Below are 21,457 nucleotides of genomic sequence, written 5' to 3' on the forward strand. Positions count from 1 at the left end.
AATGTTTTTTTTTTGTTATAAGTTATTTGTTAATAACAATTTCCGGCCCACTTGAAAAAACTAAAAAAAAATACATTTAAACTTAAAAAATATATAAAATCGAATAAAAAAGATTCAAAATATCGACTGCATGAAACATATAGGTTTTGTTAGAGAGGCCAATACTACTTAAAACAACTGTCGTTAGTCTGTCCTGTTCAGTGTCACAAACATGGTACTTTTTTTGCTTATTTCCCTGGCCTTGTGTTAATTTAAAATCGCGACTGAATCTCACGGTTGCGTTAGCCGCCATGTTGACTTTAAAGGTGAACGGTTTTTGTTCAATATCTTCGCCAATTTCATTTTTTGACAAAAACGGTAACAACTAAAATAGTTGTAATTGCGATTTTCTACATCATGAATATACATTATCAAAAATGGAGAGGATTACATATATTTTATACAATTTTAATCTCTTTCAATTTTCTGCTACAATCAATAGTTAAGGTCGTAGGTTTGTTTCTTTTATGGCTTAATACTGACGACGTCAACGTCTAGGGTTCGTTAATCGATTGTGTTTCATTGGGCTTGTCATGTGCAACCTTAAATGAGTTCCAAGAAAACAAAATTGTATAAAATAAAATTTTAAATTTTTGTTCATATACATTTATAGCGTAATACTCATAATAAACGAAATATTCTAACAAGTATACATAGTTACCATTCTTCCTCTGAACTCGGAAAATATCGACCGCACGAAAAAATTTGCAAAAGAAGGAATTGTGAGAAATCGCAATTACAACAATTTACCTAATTGACATTTTGTCAAAAAGGTAAAAATTCAGAGATATTAAATTTAAAAATTCTTTTAAAGGGCATGGGCATTTACTGCATATGTTCGACCTCAAATATTGATTTCAGCAAAAAAAATTGAAATTGTTCTGAAGCTATTTTCTTGTGGCATTTTAAATTAATTACTATTTACATGGGAATAAGCAAAAATTAAAGGTTAAAATACGTTTATTGACGTTTCAATCTTATATACGTATTTTAACCTTAATTGTGGCTTATTCTCATGTAAATATTAATTAAAAAAATTGAGATCTTGAAAGAGATCAAAATTGTATAAAATATAATTTTCTACATTTGTTTTATGTACATTTATGTAATGTTATTAGTAAACGAAATAATTTAATACCTAATTATGCTTTGTCACTATTTTCCGTTAACATAGAAAATATCGACCGCATGAAAAAATTTGCAAGGAAGATTGTAGGAAATCGCAATTGTAACAATTTAAGTACTTACCATTTTGCCGAAAAGTAAGTGAACGAGATATTGAACAAAAACAATTCCTATATAACCATTTCCAGCAAGGTCTTACTCTCGCGCCTTTACCGCATACGTACGATCTCAAATATTTTTTTTAGTAAAAAAATGAAAAAGACCAACATTGAATAAAATATAATTCTTTATATTTTTGTCTATGTACAATAATGTCGTAAAGTAAATAATTCAATAACTATGCTTTCCCTTCCCCTTCTACTATGTTCTCCTTTAACTCGGAAAGTATTAACCGCACGAAAAAAATTATAAAAAGAAATTGTAGGAAGTCGCATTTGCGACAACTTCAGATCATACCATTTTTGTCGAAACGTTGAAAATATCGGAGGTATTGAGAAAAATCGGATCTCGATTAAATTTAAAATAGCGTACGTAACGGTGGGATTCAGTCACAATTTTAAATTTACACTCCTATTGATTCCCTAAAGGTTTGAATATGTAAATTTCACCGCTCAAGGTTAGGCATTTTTCTCGTCTAACTCGGCTGGACTAAACCTTGAAGGTCTAACTTGACCGGACTATTAACATCCAGTCTTTCACGTTGAATAGGATAGAAATATTGAACTGTATAAAATATCGTACAAAATTGTATCAAAATTGAATTAAATATAATCCAAACCACAACAACATTTGTTTGTCAACAAATTTTGCTTTTGCTTAAAAGTTTTCTATATTTGGATTTTTACTTATTTCTTATCTCTCTTTGCTTTCAATTTTGTTTAACATTTGCTTATAAAACATCTAATTTTACACGAATTTGACCATAAAACAGAATTTTATGCTTTCCTGCTAAATAACCTTCAAAATTGTACCGTCTTTAGTTTGGTAATAAATTATTTAAAAGTTTTCGTCGAATTTTTATAGCAGCAGTAAAAGAAAATACTCGACGGGGGTGCTGTAAAAAAATAGCATTTGGCGATGTTTTGAAGATGTTTACTGGGAGGAAAATTGTTTAATGAGTACAGAAATTAATTTTAAAATATTCTATCCCATCCTATACACTATATACACACTACAAAACATAAAATATTGTAATTTATTTTGATTAAATGTTGTTTAACTTGAAGTTAATGAAATTATACATGTTGTTTAAAATATTTATTTATACAAGGCCGGCAAATCACAAGGGACCCAAGTGGACAAGAGTCCACTCTAATACTTGACAATATTTATTGGATTTTCTCAAAGTACTAAACAGACCAATTTTTATCCCAAAAGAGGCATCTTATAACGAAATAGATATTTGTCATTTTTCTGTCTCTCTTCTTCCGGTACAACAAATATTTAATGCACAGATGCTTCTAGGAGACCTATAGCTATTGGATGTGCTGTAACTTCAAACACGATTTAATCATATCTTGTAGTCTCCCGTTCTTCTGCTGCATACACACTGTTGAATTATTCTTTATTCTCCAAGCTATAAACTTACTATCACCAGAATATAAAAAATACCAGTATGTACAGACTTTTTAGCGTCTATCTATTGTCTCAAAAGTATGAACACGGTACATCCTTGGGTTCAAGCTATTAAAAACTCTTTCGATAGTTTATTCTTACTGGGAGTATCCATAAACATGAACTAGATTCCGACTCATGATGTAAGAATCCCTGGTAACGAACTAGCCGACCTCTTTGCAAAACAAGCCGCGTCTTTTAATATGGAGACTGAAAACAAACAACTACATACAGATTTACAGTCGTATTTTAAAAATATCATCCAAATATATCTTCGCAATATACATTCCACCGTTAAAAAGCGTAAGTTTCCTTTCATGACACGAAAAAACAAAATCTTAATTCGCCGAAGGGCATTTTTATTAAGGACTATATACCTTGTTCCCCTTGTATAATCCCACCTACCGTCCATTATTCTAATGTTAATTATCTGGCGGTTAATATTCATCTAAATAAGGAGACACTATAGATTATTTCATACTAGATACTGAATAGCATGCGGACGTGATTCAGAAATGGGAGGACAACTTCAAGTACAAATACATCGTCTTATAAACGAAATATGGCAAAGAGAAAAAATGCCAATAAAATGGCGTGAAAGCCACATAGTAGGGACTAGCCACTCTTCCACAAAAAGGGAGATAAATATGTATGGAATAATTAAAGAGAAATATCATTAATTCATATAACGTACAAAGTTATGTCGATTATTGTACTGAGAAAATTATTTCCGTCCGCAAAAGAAATAATCTTCTAATAAGCCTATGACACCGTTGATCTAAGTAAAATACTACAGGCGCTTAAATAGTGCAGGCTAGACTATACGTGTACAAAATTATTATCAATATGTTTATACCTACAGGCAACAACCACTGTTAAATTGCATACTAATAGTAATCGCATAAAAATAGAGCGGGGGAGACCCAATGTTACCTAAACTTGTTAATACTGTGCTGAAACATGCTTTTAAGAATTTTAATTGGCTGACAAAGGAAATAAAAATAGATAGGGAATATCTAAACAACTTACGTTTCGCCGATGATTTAGTCATAATAGCTGAGGACTTAGAAATGGTAAAAGAGATGGTGCAGGAATTCGTTGTGGCTATAGAAAATGTAGGTTTTAATATAAAGATCTTGAAAACAAAGATAATGACAAATTTGGTACCCAACCAGAACATCAGTATTGGTGGATAAAAAGTAGAACTCGTAGTTAAATTAAAATATGTAGGACATGGAATTATGATTGGCAGGGATAATCATTGGCAGGGCAGAATATGGAAAACTGAGAGAAACTTTTAAAAGTAAGCTGCCCATATGCCTGAAGGGAAAATTACTTGATCAGTGCGTACTCCCAATGTTGATATACGGAGCAAAAAGACTTACTTTGACAAAAGCCTCGGCTACCGAACTAAGAGTCAACCAGAAAAGAATAGAGCGATCCTTGTTAGGAATAACTTTGCGAGACAAAATAAAAAACGATTAGGTCAGAAGAAGAACCAAGGTGACTGACGTCATCGAAAGGATAAAAAGACTAAAATGGAGATGGCAGAACACAGCTAGGATGACGGATGGGCGATGGACAAAAAGGTTATTGGAATGGAGACCAAGGAAAGACAATATAAGCGTCGGTTATTCATTTACATGTTTTGCTGACGATTTAAGAAGAAAAAATAAAAACTGGATGAAATTGGCGCACGATAGATGGGGTTGAAAACACGAGGAAGAGGCTTCTGTTCAGCAGTCGACTTTTAAGGCTGGATGATGGTGATTAGAAGAAATAATGCGTAATTAAAAGTATGGCTTTCGACCAAGAAGGTGAACAATAGATGGCTTACAATGAAGGAAGTTCCATTGACCAACCCTCACTCCCCAATCCGCTGCATATTCATACAAGATTATCGTAAGACTATGTTACTCAATATATCTTTGTAAGGTAAAATTTCTACCATTGAATAAATCTACGTAGGAATTATGCTGCAAGTAAGAAGCTACCTCATCTGCCACTTTCATCTGCAGTTCAAAAACTGTCACTAATCAAACACATAAGTCTCTTACTCTGTGATTAAAAAACATTTTAAGTGGTATAGTCTTGGTGGATTTGATGAAGTATATCTTAACGTGAAATTCATGATAAGTTGCTTCAATTGCTTAATAAGTCAAAATAGTTGGGGAAGTGGTACGCCGCGTCTAGACAAGTCATCTTCTTTGTAGGAGATACTGGCTAGCTTAATTAACGTAGTTAGGAGTAGAGCTAATTAAGGCTGTAAATTCTCAAAAATATTTCTTTGTCCCGTATCCAGTTATGGTAAGATGTTTTCTTCAGGATTTTTGAGGAATATCTTTCTGTATTTTTGACGTGTTTTTTATGCCAAGAGGCTATCAAAGATTAGAATATTTAGTCTTCTATTGAATTTCAATACTTTTATTTTTCTAGCTGGCAAGCTAAAACCAATTTTGTCATTGCAGAAGTGGTCATGTATTGCATTTTTAAATAATATCAAATAGTTGACGCCACTGTTCTATCTAAAGCAATAAACGAATAGAGCAAAAATGTTATATATTATTAAAATATAAAGTTTGTTTTTAGGACTAAACCTTTTAATACGCTATTCTTAACGGAATATGGAATTTTTACGATAGCAGCCACATAAATGTTCTGTTACTAAGAAAATGCTTTTAGAAAGTAAACCTATTTCATGAAAGTCCCATTTCATTCATATTTTAAAAATCCTTGGTCTCCAATTAGTACCTAGTACTTATTTTTTTCGATTTATGTATTAATTCACTGACTTTTGATTTACTTCCAGTACTTTCACTAAACCGATTTCCAACGTCCTTAGTCCTTGTGTGTCCTTGTAGAAGAATTTTTTAAATAACTTTACTCTTTTTCTAACAAACCAATAATCTTTAAAAAGTTTGTTTAGTAATTTAATATTTTATTTTTTAGCCGATTTTGCAACAGTATTTAAAAGAGGTCTTATGTATAAAGGAATCTACTGGCCCAGTTTGACCAATAGCTTTCACTGTAAACATCTAGAATTGGCGTACTTAAGATATTCGCATAGACAAAGGCAGAAAGCACTTATCATTGTTAATATAGTTGATCTTCTTCTTAAGGTAAGTAATTAAAAACAAAGAAAAAATGTTTAAAAGCTAGATAATATTATTTATGTACAAAAGCTAAAAAAGTAGTTGCTATAAACCAACTTTCGAAAAAGCAATAAAGCAAAGGTGAATAAAGTATCATTAAATCATTAAATTTATTTTTGAAAAATAAACTTAAATATTTTAAATACTGTCATTGCACTATTTTAATTTCCAATGCATAGGATTTACAGTGCACTCGGTTTTCAAGGTGTAAATGTCACGATAATCTAGCTACCATTCCATATCGGCATTCCCGGTCATGAAAAAGCAGACCAAGCAGCCAAGCAAGCTTGGTCTCAAAAGCCCAACATATTTAAATTTGTAATGACCCATGAGTGAAGTTTATACAGACGACCAGCTGACTGGCCCTTCAATCACCAAAGAGGAGATCGAAAAGGCAATATTAAATTTAAAAAACAATAAGGCACCTGGACCAGATGAAATCCCGTCAGAAATACTCAAATTACTGGATGAAAGGGGAATTTCAGCACTACACAAAATATTTAACTTAATTTATGAAACTGGCTGCTATCCTCAACAATGGTTACGCTCTACCTTTATTCTCCTGCCCAAGAAAGTCAATGCAAAAAGATGTGAGGATCACAGACTCATTAGCCTGATGAGTCATACTTTAAAGATATTCTTAAAAATACTACATCAAAGATTATACAAAAAATGTGAATGGGGCATCAGTGACTCCCAGTTCGGGTTTAGGCAAGGTTTAGGAACACGAGAAGCAATAGTAGCAACACAGGTGCTGGTCCAAAATTGTTACGATCAGAAGAAGGATGTGTTCCTATGCTTTTTAGATTACCAAAAAGCGTTTGATCGTGTCCAATACCACAAGTTAATGCAGATCCTCAAGAAAGTTAATATAGACCAAAAAGACATAAGATGCATTGAAAACTTGTACTGGCATCAAACGGCACAGTTAAAAATAGACAATTCTATATCCAAACCCATACATATAAGAAGGGGCATCCGACAGGGATGTGTGCTTTCCCGTCTTTTATTTAACATTTATTCGGAAGCCATATTTCAAGAGTCTTTGGAGGATGCAAAGATGGGAATCAAAGTGAATGGAGTATTGATAAACAACATAAGATATGCTGATGATGGTGTCTTAATTTGTGACAACATAGTCAATCTTCAACAACTTGTCACTATAATCGGAGAATACAGTAAGCGAATGGGATTAGAGATTAATACCAAAAAAACCAAATTTATGATCATCTCCAGAAACTTGGATGCACTTGAAAACTCCACCATAACAATGAATACTAAGTTCATTGAAAGAGTGAGTAAATTTAAATACCTGGGATCGTGGCTTTTTGAAGACTGGGCATCGGACAGGGAAGTAAAATGTCGCATTGAGCAAGCTCGACAAGCTTTTGTAAAATTCAAGAAAATACTGACTTGTTCAGAATTCGATCTTCAACTGAGACTAAGGTTTACTAAGTGCTACGTGTGGTCAGTGCTGCTATATGGCGTAGAGGGCTGGACACTCAAAACGAGGGATATAAACAGATTAGAAGCTTTCGAAATGTGGCTCTATCGCCGTATCCTAAAAATACCATGGACGGCGAAAATCAGAAATATAGATGTCCTTAAAAGAATAAACCAAGAACGCCAACTTTTCGAAACCATCAAGAAAAGGAAAACGGTGTATCTAGGTCACATCATGCGAAATGAAAAATACCAGTTCCTCCAACTTATAATCGAGGGTAAAATTGAAGACAAGAGAGGAATGGGACGCAAGAAAATGTCCTGGCTCCGAAACATAAGGCAATGGACAGGGATTAACGACATACAATCTCTGATACATATTGCAAGAAATAGAGAATTAATGGAAAATGTGATCGCTAACATCCATTAGTGGATTTGCATCTGAAGAAGAAGAAGAATGACCTAAAGCAAATATTCAAGCAACAAGAGTATCACACCTGGTAAACCCACTGGAACATAATCAAGAGTGCATTACATGAGATCCGGCAGACTGTTACATGAATACTTAATGAAGTCCGAGCCGAAGCCCAATTGCCAAATCTGCTCAAGTGTATTAACTGTGAAACACATCCTGATCGAGTGTCCCCAGTACGCAAAACACAGAATGCAACATAAACTTAAGTCAAATATCAAAGACGTTTTAGACTTACCCGATTAAGTCTTTAACCTAATTGGTTTTTTGAAAGACATTCAATTGTTCAACAGTAGTAACATGTGCTTTTTGTAATTATTGTACACAATATTGTTTGTGTCAATGGTCATTGCAGCCGTGACACAATATTTAAATAAAAAAAAATAAATAATTCCTAATTAGATTAGTATGTGTTTGTATGTAGATTAGCTCCTAAAGGCCATGCAGACATATGACTTGTTGTTCTTGTTGCTTACAGTAAGACCTACTCCATTGATCTCAGAGATTTTAGCGATGTTAAATCATCTTTCTCTATTGGTTTTCGTTTGTTATCTACTTTTTTTTACTTGGTAATGACTGATATGTTTAAATAGTAAACAGCGGGCTAAGAACAGCGGATGACTAGAAATCGACTGAACTGCAGCATAGCTCCCAAACACGAAAGTAATATTCATATAAATTAAATCTACAGAACCCTTATGAAAGCCTTAAAAATGAAAATCATATATTAAAAGAACAGTGTGCTAAAATTATCTGCTCACTATCCAAAATAGCAGATTTATTGGGGTTTAAAAATTATAATTAAATAAAATATGGATTTTCTCTAACATGTTATACAGTCATCTAACGAATTTAATATTGATATTTAGCACCTCTGTGTGTGCGACGTTTTATTAAGAATGTAAAAAGGAAAAGAGTTGTTGCACTATAAAAACAGCCAAAATCGAATACCTTGGTAACATCATGAGGAACAGCGTAAGATATGAGTTTCTGCAATTAATTCTACAAACAAGTGTAGGAAGAAAACGAGGACCAGTAATGCGAAGGATTTCCTGACTGAAAAATCTACGTACGTGGTTGAACACAACAACCTTAAATCTTTTCAGAGCAGCAGTTTGCAAAATACAGATTGCCATATGGTCGCCAACATCCGAGACGGATAGGCACTACAAGAAGAAGGAAACCACCTCTGTTCAGACTACATTAGCGTGTGATAGCTCTCATATATATATATATATATATATATATATATATATATATATATATATATATATATATATATATATATATATATATGCAAATTACGCGATATGCATTAACTTAATTAACGTACGAAAATCAGGAAATGGCTTGCAAGGTGCAAATAAAAGACGATTTTCCACAACACTTTAAAATACCTGTACAATTTAGACAGGTAGATGTTCTGGCATGCTTTCTTTTTAATACAGCATTGCATAAGCCTACTTATTTTTAACAAACAGTCGAAGTTTAAAGATTTCTTAGTTTTCGAAACCAAAATTCAGATAGTTGCCCTAATCTGTGCCTTCTACAATTTTCAAAGCAAAACAGACGATAAATGGAGTGATGTGAAGAATCTTAATTTGCAGTTCACAACATATTAATTCATCTAGCTGTTGATACTAATTAGCATAGATAGAACACGGACACTGATGAGAGCTCTAGCGTAGAAAACTACAGCTTTGAGGTTGTAAACCAACTTATATTTCAGGGCTTTTTTATTTTTAATAATAATTTCAAAAAGAGACAGTGCGATACTGAGAAAATAAAAAGAAGGGTACTACTAGCGAAAGTTGTTACTATGGCTTAAGAAACCATCAAAAGAAAATAAAAGCAATTCGTTAAATGTTAATATACTAAAAGAATATTCAAAACAGGAAACAAAATATATACCTAGAGAAAAAAAAAGAAGAATGCTGCAGATTTGTTATTCTGTTTTAAAATCTACGTTCTGTATTCAATTTGCAAATGTGAATGTGAGCAAATATTCCAGGTTTTATATTCTACGAGTAAATAAGGGGGCATATAAATAACTGACCCTCTGACTGTGGTAAGAGACATGATGTATTCAGGACTTACTGTATTTTTGCTGAGGGATATTCTGAGAAGCCTTGACCAACTCATAAAAAAAAACGTTTGTTGAACAACTGTTTTCAATTTGGACAGTTTATAAGTAAAAGGACCCATGTCGGTAATAAAAACTTACAAATAGATATCCTAGGTTATTTTGCAGCTACTTCAAATTCATTCTTACTGTAATGTAAGCAATTGTTACAGGTATCAACTCGAATAATTTACAGAATTTTAAAATTTATTGGACCCTTTATTCGTGTAGACTAGCTCAACATTTACATCCTGGAGATTTTGTAAGACGTGCACAAGTTGTGAATAGGTTTTCATGAAATGTCAAGATCAAGATTTTACAAAAAAAATATTTGGTGTAGTGAGTCGAAGTTTACCAAAAAATGGTATGTTTAACTGCCATAACAGTCACTTCTGGAGTGACGAAAATCCTCAGCTCACGTGAAATAATAAATTTTAAGCATAATTTTCGTTCAATGTTTTTTGTGCTGTGAAAAATAATAAGTCGTTCTCATGGTTTATAACGAAAATTTAAACGGAGAGTTACTGCAACATTTTACGGCGAGTAACTGTACCAGCACTGTACACTTTACATAATAATAAGGCTAACTAGGCTTGGTTTTAACAAGATGGAGCACGGGCTCGCAATATTAGAGGAGTCGGCAAATTGTTTGAAATAATATTTAGCGATAGACGGATAGCTAATAAAGACCCATTTCTCTGGTCACCAAGATTCCGTTGTCATCGATAGATTACTATATTTGGAGATATGTTAAAATAAGGTGTTCTCTGAAACTGTCTGAACAGCTCCTAAGGAAGCTATAATAAATAAAGTCCTTTAAGTTCCTAACGAAATAAATAAAAGTCAATATCAAGAGCTACTAATGAAAATCTGATTAAAAGAGTTTATAAATGATTGGATGTTGATGGGTATCATTTTGAACATTTATTACATTAAGAAGCTATTGCCTGTTTTCTTTGATAGCATCTTTTTATTTGTTTAATGTTTAACTTACAACATGAAAGTTGTAAATTAACACAACATATTATACGAATTTTTTTTTGTGACAAAAATGTAAAAGTTAATTTATTTGAAAACTGTAAGAGATAGGTATAGGGAATACTAATACAGATCGATAGCGAAAAACATACTTTTCTAAAACAATGAATCACATACAGGGTATCCCCTTTGAAAAAAAATGGTTAATGAATCACATACAGGGTATCCCCTTTGAAAAAAAAAAGAATTAGGCAAAAATTTAGGATGTCGATTTTATGCCAAATTATATACAGGGTGTCCCATGAAAAAAACTAAGTTATAAACCCCTTCATTCCAATTTTCATGATTCAGTTATCTTTAGTTTTTGAGATATTTCTAATTGGCCGTTTATCTGCCGCACCCTGTATAGTTCATCGTACATTTCTTCTTCTTTCGGTTTATTCTAGTCTTGTACCAAAACCTTCCCTGAATATTTATTGAATGTATAGCTCAGTATATTTTGTGTAATTTTAGTTAATATTTTAATTTAATGGATATAAAATCTTCTATATTTCTTTAATAATACCAGTGTAATTTTTATTCATTTATATCAGGTATTTAAATTTAAAGATATTTTTATTTTGACTAGAATAATATTTTCTTTTTGACATAACTAACTAACCTTACTGTTTTGTAGATATGCCTTATTTTGGTTTGGACTCTATATAACAGAAAACAACCCATTGATATCGGATCGAATGCCGATACAATAATCTGGTCAGTGTGTTGTATGTCTATTAACATAGCTGTATGTGTCTTGGGCTGGTGGCGATGTTTTGCTAACAATTACCTACACTGGGCGGCTGTGTGCACTTGGCTTCTTCTAACTTTACAAAGTAAGCTTTTCGATTTTTATTTAATGCACATTAAACCATACTCACCAAATTAAATGTTTATTTTTGTGTACATATCGTCGGTATACTGCGAAAACCAGGTAAATGTCGGAATACCGAAATCGAGAAAAAACGTTTTTAAAGTTTAGTTTTATATTGTGAATCAAGCAGTCAGCTTGTTTTTGATATTAGGTATTCTAGTGAAAGATGCATATATCTGAAATGATATTCTATCATTAGTTTGAAAAAGTTGAGACACCTATCTGACTAATCCTAAATTTAAGTTGGAAATGCTATCACTTAACTGGTTTTACCTGTAAATCTAGATAAATCAATTACTCTTCAAATAACATATTTAACACAAATATAATAAACCAAGTATAATATTGTCCAGTTTTGTGATCGAGATATGAGGCTTTTACTAGGTAATAGCAATGTTTTAAGGTATTAGTCGATATTTATGACATTTAACTGGTTTTCCCTGAAAATTTTATTAACAGCTGTGTGTAGTTATAGTTATTGTTTATATGAATGACAGGCAGTTTTATAGAAAAAATCAAATTTATTTCGAATATAATAATAACAATATTATTATTATGAGGCTTCCTCGTCCGATTCGTCACTGAAAGCAGGCTCTGGCAAAATGTTTGTTACATCATTTCCCGTTTTCAAATTACGATACCACCCGTGATATTCCTCCGGTATCACTCCCTTACTAGCTTATAGCTGTACCAAATCTCTCTTTTTTGCTATGCTAATTTTCAAATGTGCATCATAAAGTCGCTTAAGTTCTTCAAGATTGCTTGAATTAGTTGATAACTTGGCGTGCATTTTTCTTGTTGACTGCCGTGCAGTATCAGTAAGGAAATAATTGAAGCTTGTTGACATGTCATAATTAAAATAGATTCTGTGTGTCTCTCCTTTCACGAATCTCATTCTTTTTATCTTCAATCACATTATTTTTTCGCCGTTTTGGTCTTTTGTCCGGTTTTTAATTAAAGTGTGTGACACATTTTTTAAATCATAAAAGTCGTAGTATTTAAATTCTTTACATTTGTATGGTTCTATACATACTTTTCTATCATCAACCTTGATATTTCTATTTCCTCTTGCATTTTGAAAAACAGACAAGTAATCTGGCATCCCATAGATAGATCTGTGTTTTTAGCGGTTTCGTTACTACTCTGCATAGAGTCAACTTCCATATAGGAATGTCCAGAATCTAAAAATTTGTGTTCAATAATATTTAAACGAATTCTGTCCTCTGCAGGTATCAGAAAATAAACTTATTTTACTTACATATTCTGGAACACATTTTGATAAGTAGTGGAGTATAATGCTTTCTATTTCAGAACTTCCTTGTCTACCGTTAATTTCTGACCAGTCAAAACAGTAAGCTGCATTTGGTAATGCGGCTTCATATACACACAAATTGTAGACACATAATTTTCGAGAATAATATAGTTTTCCAGTCAATCCACTTGGAATCTGTAGTACGGCCTGTAGACCGAAAGTAACTGAAACAAAATCCCGTTGTTCATTAGATCTTTTCTTATCATTTTGTTTTTTAAGATTACATACTTCTTTTCTTTTCTGATGTTCTCTGTAACTGTCTTCTAAATCCGATTTGTCAGTTGGATTAGCCCTATCATATTTATTACAAACTAAACATTGATCTTTTTTAGAAACAAAAAAGCTTAAATTATAGTCGTTAGAAAATATTCTTCGATATGTAATTTCGCTAACACCTTCCAGTTCCTTCTGCACATAGTCATTTGTAAAAAGTTGGTACATTTTTCTTATACTTAAATTTTTGTCCAAATATCTACGCTTTGAACTTTAGCGAATATAATGTGGGCCCATGGTTGGAAAAGACTCAATATGAGCCTTCACGATTTTTCGGGTTTTACTGCTTGTTTTATTTGGCGGTGTATGCTTGCCTCTTTTATCCGTATCTGCATAACAGCCTAGAATATCAGTTTTTCTTACAACATCTTGTATTAACGACTCTGATATACAAAGTGTCTTACAAAGAAATTTCTCACATACCTGTATGTCTTGACCATTCAAAGAAAAGTAACACTTTTTGGAAAATGCACGTGGTTTTTTAAACTTCAACGGACTGCAACGACTCTCTTTGGTGGCTCCGTTTTAATACGTGCAATAAGAAAATGTTTCTGGCCTATATATTCTAACTTTCAATAATCACGACATAGTCTTTGTCTGTAATATTCGCTGAAATAACTGGCACATTTGTAAAAGCATTCTGAACAATTAACTGGTTTTGGCATTGCTGGTCTATGGTCTTTTTTTATCTTATAAGGCAAACCCTCAGCACGCCTCCTTTTTGCGACATTTATTACCCAATCTTTGGGGTTAGCTTTTCTCCAACGTTTTAGTGGACGTACGTCTTTTGGGATGACCTCAGCGGAGCTGTTTCGCAGAGCAGTCAACAAAACCATGATAGCCTTGATGATCGCCAACATCCGGACCGGATAAGGCACTGAAGAAGAAGAAGAAGACGTCTTTCCATACTTTGTCAAGAAGTAGATTTAATATCCAACTAGCTATTTCAGTTGACACTAAATTGTTCGTGGGTGCACCTATTTCAGTATCTTTTTTCTCATTATTTAGGCTATCAAAGTGTGTAAATCATATAGACTTCCTAGAGAGAGCGATCCCTCTTCACTTGGCTGATATGTGGGGTCTACATCTAAAAAGTCAATATCAAAAATGGATTCCATCATTGAGACTATATTGTTCTAAGAATCATCAACAATTGAACTGTTGTCTTCAGTTATTCTATCTGTGTATGTGTTATAAAGATCATTTATGGGTTTAGATTAGTAACCATTTCTAAATTTTAACTCAACCCGTTTTCAGGTAGAATAAAGTAAGTGTACTTAAAGGTTTTTACTCGTCGATATGAAAGAGAAATTTTAATAAATCATACACGTAAAATGTATTAAAGACACTTATTACCTTTTTACTGAATATGGTTTGCAGTAGTAGAAATATATTGTTGTCCGGCATAATAATATATGTGAGCTTACTTTGTTTTACATGCAACAGAACTTTAATTTTATGGAAGTAAGTAGCGATATATTGTTTTATTTGAAAACGGAAAGTTGATTAGCTGTAACTTATTTGTTTATTACACAAATTATCTGCTGAATGGTAAGTCGTATCATTTATTTGGTTTTACCTGTATGTAGAGCGGAAAAAGCTGAGAATTTTGGTATACTTAACTTAATATTTTAAAATTTGTCATTTACCTGGTTTTCGCAGTATACCGACGATATATTTATTTAGAATTAACTGCAGATATACTCACGATACTTCAAATTTTAATTACTTGAAAACTGTTTTCGACCCGAAAGTAAAAATAAATTAACTTCCACGTTTACAATTATTTTTTAAATCTATGATTATAGGAGAAGATACCTTAGCGTTTTCTTTTAAAAACAAAAATTGTAGTTTTCTGAAAGTATCAGTATCAGACGTTTATTTCTAATAACAAACAATCTCCTGCTTAAACTAGAGAGCTGCATAAAACTGTGGCGAATCCAAATCAACAATTTAATATCACCAAACAATTACAATAACGTTTATTTAAAAATAGGTGTCGCGCTACAAGTTTCTATAAACAACAATACACTACTATTTAATACTGTTGTTAGATACCTGTGAATTCATTTGGATAGCATACTTAATTGGGACACCCACATCTGGACAAAACGCCTTCAACTACAATCTACAGAAAAATGTATTTGTACATGAGTCAAAAATTAAATAATCTTAGCCTGGAGAACAAACTTTTGATTTATAAATGTATTTTACAACCGATATGGCTATATGCAGCACAAATTTGGGGTACCTGCTGGAGTAATATTAACAGATACAAACTTCAACGATTCCAATCGATCTGAAATACCCATTGATATATTACAAACCACAGATTACACCCCGATCTACAATTAATTATAGTTAGCCAAGCAATATCTTCTGTAAACTCTGCATAAAGACCAGGCTATATTGCCATTCAAATCCGCTGGCCACGGATCTGCTCAACATTTCACATGAAAGAAAATTTAAAAGACCTCCAGTAAATCTAAATAAACAGAGTATAGTGTTATAGTATGGGGAAATAATAAGTTTTTAATCTGGTGTTTTTTAAAACTTTTTTCGATTTTTTTTAGACTTATAATCCTCTAAACTAAACTAATTTGTTGTCTGTGTTCTTTATCTATGTTAAACTTTATCAGTTTTCGGTAAGATAGTTTCGATTTCGTTTTTCATTTTATCAGTTTTGTTTAAATTAATTGTTATCTTATAGATCTTTATAATATTATATGTTTTACCTATCCATAAAATCCATCGGCTACCTACCTAAAATTCTGAGAATTTCATCGGGAGCCAACTCGCGCAAACCCCTTTATCCGTAGAGGGTATATTACCTGCAAGCGGGAGCCAATTCATATACACCCTGCCAATGAGCGGCTTGCCACTATGTTATTGTACATGTTATACATATACTGCTTATTGATTGTAATGAAACAGATTGCAATTAATATTGTATGTTAAAAAAACCCTACTCAACTATGTTGTACGATATTATGGATTACTGGATAATTCTTTTTAAAGAATTTCCATGAATTTTTATTTAAGAAACATGGCGTTATATTTCTGAGATATGTTAATAAATAAATAAATGTATTATATTAAAATGTGTGAAATATAAATAAACGGTCATGTTTGAGTTCTTTTACACAGTCGCCATTTAATACTGAATGGTTAATAATAAATTAAACCAGGATAGGAAGAAAGAATGCTCAGAAGTCGGGTAACATAATACCCAATTAATGGAAGTTTTTACCACAAGGAAAAGATTTGAAGAAAAAGTAACCAAAGGGGAAGTTTTGTCTTGGAATATAAGTTAGATGAAGAATTTCATAAATAAATACGTTCACTATGCAAATTGGGCGTCCATTTGTTTTGAAAAACCCAACGGTAAGCGTTAGGACGTGGGTCCACAGATCTTAAAATGGAAAGGGGGGTGCTGAAGGCAGGAACAGAGTAAAAAATGAATCGTACCAACTGAAAGAAAATAAACAAAAAATATAGAACTAAATAAAAAGGAAAAAAACAGTGACAAGGAAAACTGAAGGATCTTACATTTTAGAGGATTCATAAACAACTACAAAAATATAGAAACAAATAAGTTAAATCTAAAACGTTCAAAAAAGAAACAATTACACCTATCTTATGTGGCCTTTATTTAAAATTATTATTAATTTATTTACTTTTCAAGAGAAGGTAAGTCTATGGGAGACAAAAATAAGTTATAGTTACCTAATAACTATACTTAATGCAAGCCAAATTATAAAAACTCAATGTGACTGCACATATTAACTTTCATTTTACAAAACAGAAATGTCCAATACAAAATAATACCTTCAAACATACATCTTTATAAAAAGTTAGGTATTGTTTCTCTCGATGCTCTGGTAAAATATTTAATTCAAAAATAATCTCAATAATTAATGAATTCTCAATATTTCAAAAAATAGAAAATATGAATTTACCTTTTACTTTGGTCATTATTATATCATAATATGTAGGTAAAGGAAATTAACCCTTATTGCTATCTAAGTAAAAATTTAGTGTTGTATGGAGAAAACTATGATTATTAAAATACACAAAAAAAATTCAAAAAACCCCATTAAAAAAATACTTCAATACTGCACTGACACTGAGTAAATGTAATGTTGAATAAAATAAATACTATATTAACTCAGGTGTTTTTCTTTTTGCATTGATCCTCATCAAAAAATATTTACATATGGAATCTGCTGCAGCAGAATATAAAAAAAGTCAAAAGTTACAGTGAATTTTTCTGTTTCACTATACACACTTTGACTGCAGACTTTGAGGGTTATTTTAATAGAGAATAACTAGAGGCACTGCTTTTCAGTAAAAAAACTTATGTATTGCGGACACTACTTTACCTTTATACCCATAACCAAACAGCTGCATACATTTTATCTCTTGTGACTAAGAAATAAATCGGAAATCAAGGAAACCATAAGGGATTTCTCAAAAAGAAAATCTCAAAAACTGTCAAATATACACTTCATCTTTCAACCGTGTATTTAAACACCTAAACACCGCCCTTCTTCTTCTTCAGTGCCTTATTCGGTCCGGATGTTGGCGATCATCAAGGGGTACCAGGTACAATCAACACCGCCCGTACCGGTAAAATCGAGTACGGATTGACTCGTTAAATTCGATCTGATTCCTTAAAGATTTAAAATGGAAATTCTCTTATTCTATCCCATCCACGACCTTGGCCGTAAAAATTTCCCTGGCTCTGCTTATAGGCATGTGGTAGGAACATCTAGCAATTTTTGTTCTTCTTCTTCTTCTGTTTATATAGACCAGACTCTGTCTGTTTTTCAATGTGCCTCCAGTAAGTTGTCGTTCCATCGTTTTCGTGGTCTTCCTATTGATCATCTTCCTGTTGGGGAACCGTCTCTTGCCATCTTTACTACTCTATTTGTTGTCATTCGGCTTACATGCTCGTTCCATTCTCCTCCTCTATTTCTTACCCAGTTCTTGATGTTCTCCACCTTACATCTACGTCGTATGTCTGTACTTCTAGCTCTGTCCTATAGTGCCTTACCATCAATTTTTTAAAGTGGTTTCATCGCTGCTGTTTCTAACATCCTTTTTGTCCTCTCTGTGTCAGGTCTTATTTCTGTGGCGTATGCAATTATTGTTCTGATGACTGTTGTGAATTCTGCCTTTCGTTTCTTTCTCGATATTTTTATTTCTATATCTTGTTTCATTTAAGCACCATGCGGCTCTGTTTGCTCTATTCGCTTGATCTTCTACTTCCGTTTCGAGCTTTCCGTAGCTAGATAATTTAATGCCTAGATATTTAAACTCCATCACTTGTTCTATTATGACCTTCCACCTTCAATTTACATATTAGTAAATTTGCTGTTGTAACCATGCATTTTGTCTTTTTTGGGGAAATTAGCATGTTAAATTTTTTAGCGGTTATATTAAATTGGTGCAGCATGCGTTGTTAATCATCTTCACTTTAAGAGAGTAGTATTGCATCGTCTGCATAGTAGATTATTTTAAGTTGTTTTTCTCCCATTTAATATCCTTTTTTAGTTTTTCCTTTTTTAATTATTTCATCCATAATCAGGTTGAACAATAGAGGACTCACGGATTCTCCCTATCTTATCCCATTGCCAGCCTTTAATAGGATTCGTTAGTTCTTCTTTTCTACTTTTACTTTCATTGTATTTTTTTGGTAGATATTTTCGATCGCTTTAATTATTCCTTGAGGTACCCCTCTTGCGTACAGTAAGTGGATAACGTCTTTTAATTTGACCTGGTGACCCTTTTTAAGGTCTACGAAACATAGATATGCCGGTTTGTTGTATTCTAATGATTGCTCTTGCACTTGCCTTATTATAAATATAGCGTCAGTGCATGATCTTCCCGACCTAAAACCTTGTTGTTCTACTGCTACTTATAATTTCATTCAGTTTATTTGTTCACTTTGGTTGTTATTTTAGTATTGTATTTAATGAATTAATTTCTTTGTTATTTTCCGGGTCCGAATTGTCTCCTTTTTTGAAGAGGGGTATTAGGATGCTTGATCTCTATTCTTGAGGAATTCTGTTTTGTTCTTTTATTTTTTGGATTAGTTTTAATTGTTGTTTGGTCAGATCTGATCCTTGTGGTATTGTCCCTAAAATATTACAATTCATAAAAAGATTAAGTTTATAAGAAACGTGTAACACATTTCGCATTTGTTTATATAAAATATGTTTAATAATTCAAATCGAGGACATTCATAAAAATAGCCTCGATTAGAATGTGTAAGTCAGCAGAATTGTGAATCGTAGGTTGATAACACAAATTTGACCCACTAATGAATGACTGCTGATGTAGCAAGGAATATTATAAAAAAGACAACGAATATTATCTCGTTGATCAGAACTAAATTAACGTCAAGATGGCAAGTCGATATTAGCACAACGTCAACTAAGTACTATTACATTTAAGATAAGTAACTTTGTAAGAGTGTACAGTAGTGTTTTAAATAAATGTACCATACGATACCATAAGTGAAGCTTATTTATTACATCCTCCGTACTTTAGGAACTCGAGTATTCTTTCTCCTCTTGGTGATTTTCTATTTTTTAATTTCCTTAATGCTTGCTTTACTTCTTCCTCCTCAATATTTATTTCTTCGTTTGTCGTCACCTCTGGTGTTGGTTGTTCATTATCGTCACTTTTAGCAAATGGGGATCGAAAGTAGTTTATTCATGTTTCCTTCTGAATGTGTTTCGTTTTTATTAGTTCGTTCATCTCTTTGTTCTCTTATCATTCTCTTCTTTGTCCTCTGATCATTCTCCATATTTCTTTTTATGTTCCGTAGAATTTGTGTTTCATCTTTTTTGAGAAGCTCTGCCAGTGTTCCCTTTTTATTTGTCTTTTTTTTTGTCTTTATAGAGGGGGGGTCTGGAATCTTCAAAAGACATCTCAGTCCAGGACGCCGCCTGACTAACTTTAGTGCAGGATTCGTTCTTCGTACTCCCGGCGATAGTTCCCGAGGTACTTTAAAATGCCCTCTCGTCGCCGAGTCTACGCCGAACGCCTACCTGCTAAACCAGACCCTCCTCTGTCATCCAGCGATCCGGAAGCGGAATGGCCGCTGTAAGGCCGGCATCACTTCCGAATCACTACCTTTATTCATTCATTCTCCATTCATACACATCCTCACTCTATTCATCAGCAAGGAGGTTCCCTATCTCGTTCCAGGTAGCGCGTAGAAGACACTCATCGCTCCTAGTTCGGCAATATTTCCAGATGGGCATTTCCTCCTTCCCCACAGTCTGACTCACGCATTCCAACTCATACAGTGTGACCCACTTAGCCGTGACCACTAGCCACTGTGACCACTAGCTTCACCTTTCAGCATCATTCACTCTTACCTTTAGCGTTGGTTTAGCAGTCTTTCTTCCTCTTCCTTTTTCTTGATCACTGCACGGATATAGCTGTGTATGTTAGTCCAAACTAATTTATTTTCAATCATTCTCTCAATCGTTTCTCTCACTGTAACAAAATTCACACCTGTCTCTCTCTCCATTCTGTTCCTTTCCACTATCCATCTGCTGCAATCTAACATCGTATGTGTCACAGTGTCCGAGTATCCACAGTATAGGCATTCATCTGTATCAGCCTTTCCGATCCTATAGAGGTAGGCCCTAAAACACCCGTGTCCTGTGAGCACCTGCGTCAGGAAATAATCCAGTCGCCTGTGGCCACAGTTGACCCAATCTCTTATGTTAGGGATCAGCATTTTCGTCCACTGTGCCACATCTTCCGTGTTGTTCCATTCTTCTTGCCATCTTTCAACTGACCTTTCCCTTTCCTGTCTTTTCTCGGCCACAGTAAGGTTTGGACCTCTTCTGTCATAAAGCTCTTTTTTTTCCACCGCCAAAACATGCAACGGAACACATCCAGTGATGGTCCATAAGGCTGCCGCAGACACAGTCCTGTAGGCGCATGCCACTCGCAACAGACTTGTTCTGTCTACTCGTGTCATGAGACTCCT

The 21,457-nt window shown here is 33.2% G+C and overlaps 1 protein-coding gene across 2 annotated transcripts in view; it reads left to right on the forward strand.

The window, feature by feature from the left end:
- Positions 1-21,457, forward strand: part of Ac78C (adenylyl cyclase 78C) — a 757,610-nt gene that overhangs the window by 479,340 nt on the left and 256,813 nt on the right. For both annotated transcript variants that reach the window (XM_072525847.1, XM_072525848.1), the window contains 2 exons: positions 5,728-5,897; positions 11,622-11,820. In XM_072525847.1, the coding sequence (XP_072381948.1) occupies positions 5,728-5,897; positions 11,622-11,820 (369 nt within the window). The remainder of the gene's footprint in view (positions 1-5,727; positions 5,898-11,621; positions 11,821-21,457) is intronic.

This window comes from Diabrotica undecimpunctata, chromosome 3, assembly GCF_040954645.1.
Source record: "Diabrotica undecimpunctata isolate CICGRU chromosome 3, icDiaUnde3, whole genome shotgun sequence".
Lineage (NCBI taxonomy): Eukaryota > Metazoa > Arthropoda > Insecta > Coleoptera > Chrysomelidae > Diabrotica > Diabrotica undecimpunctata.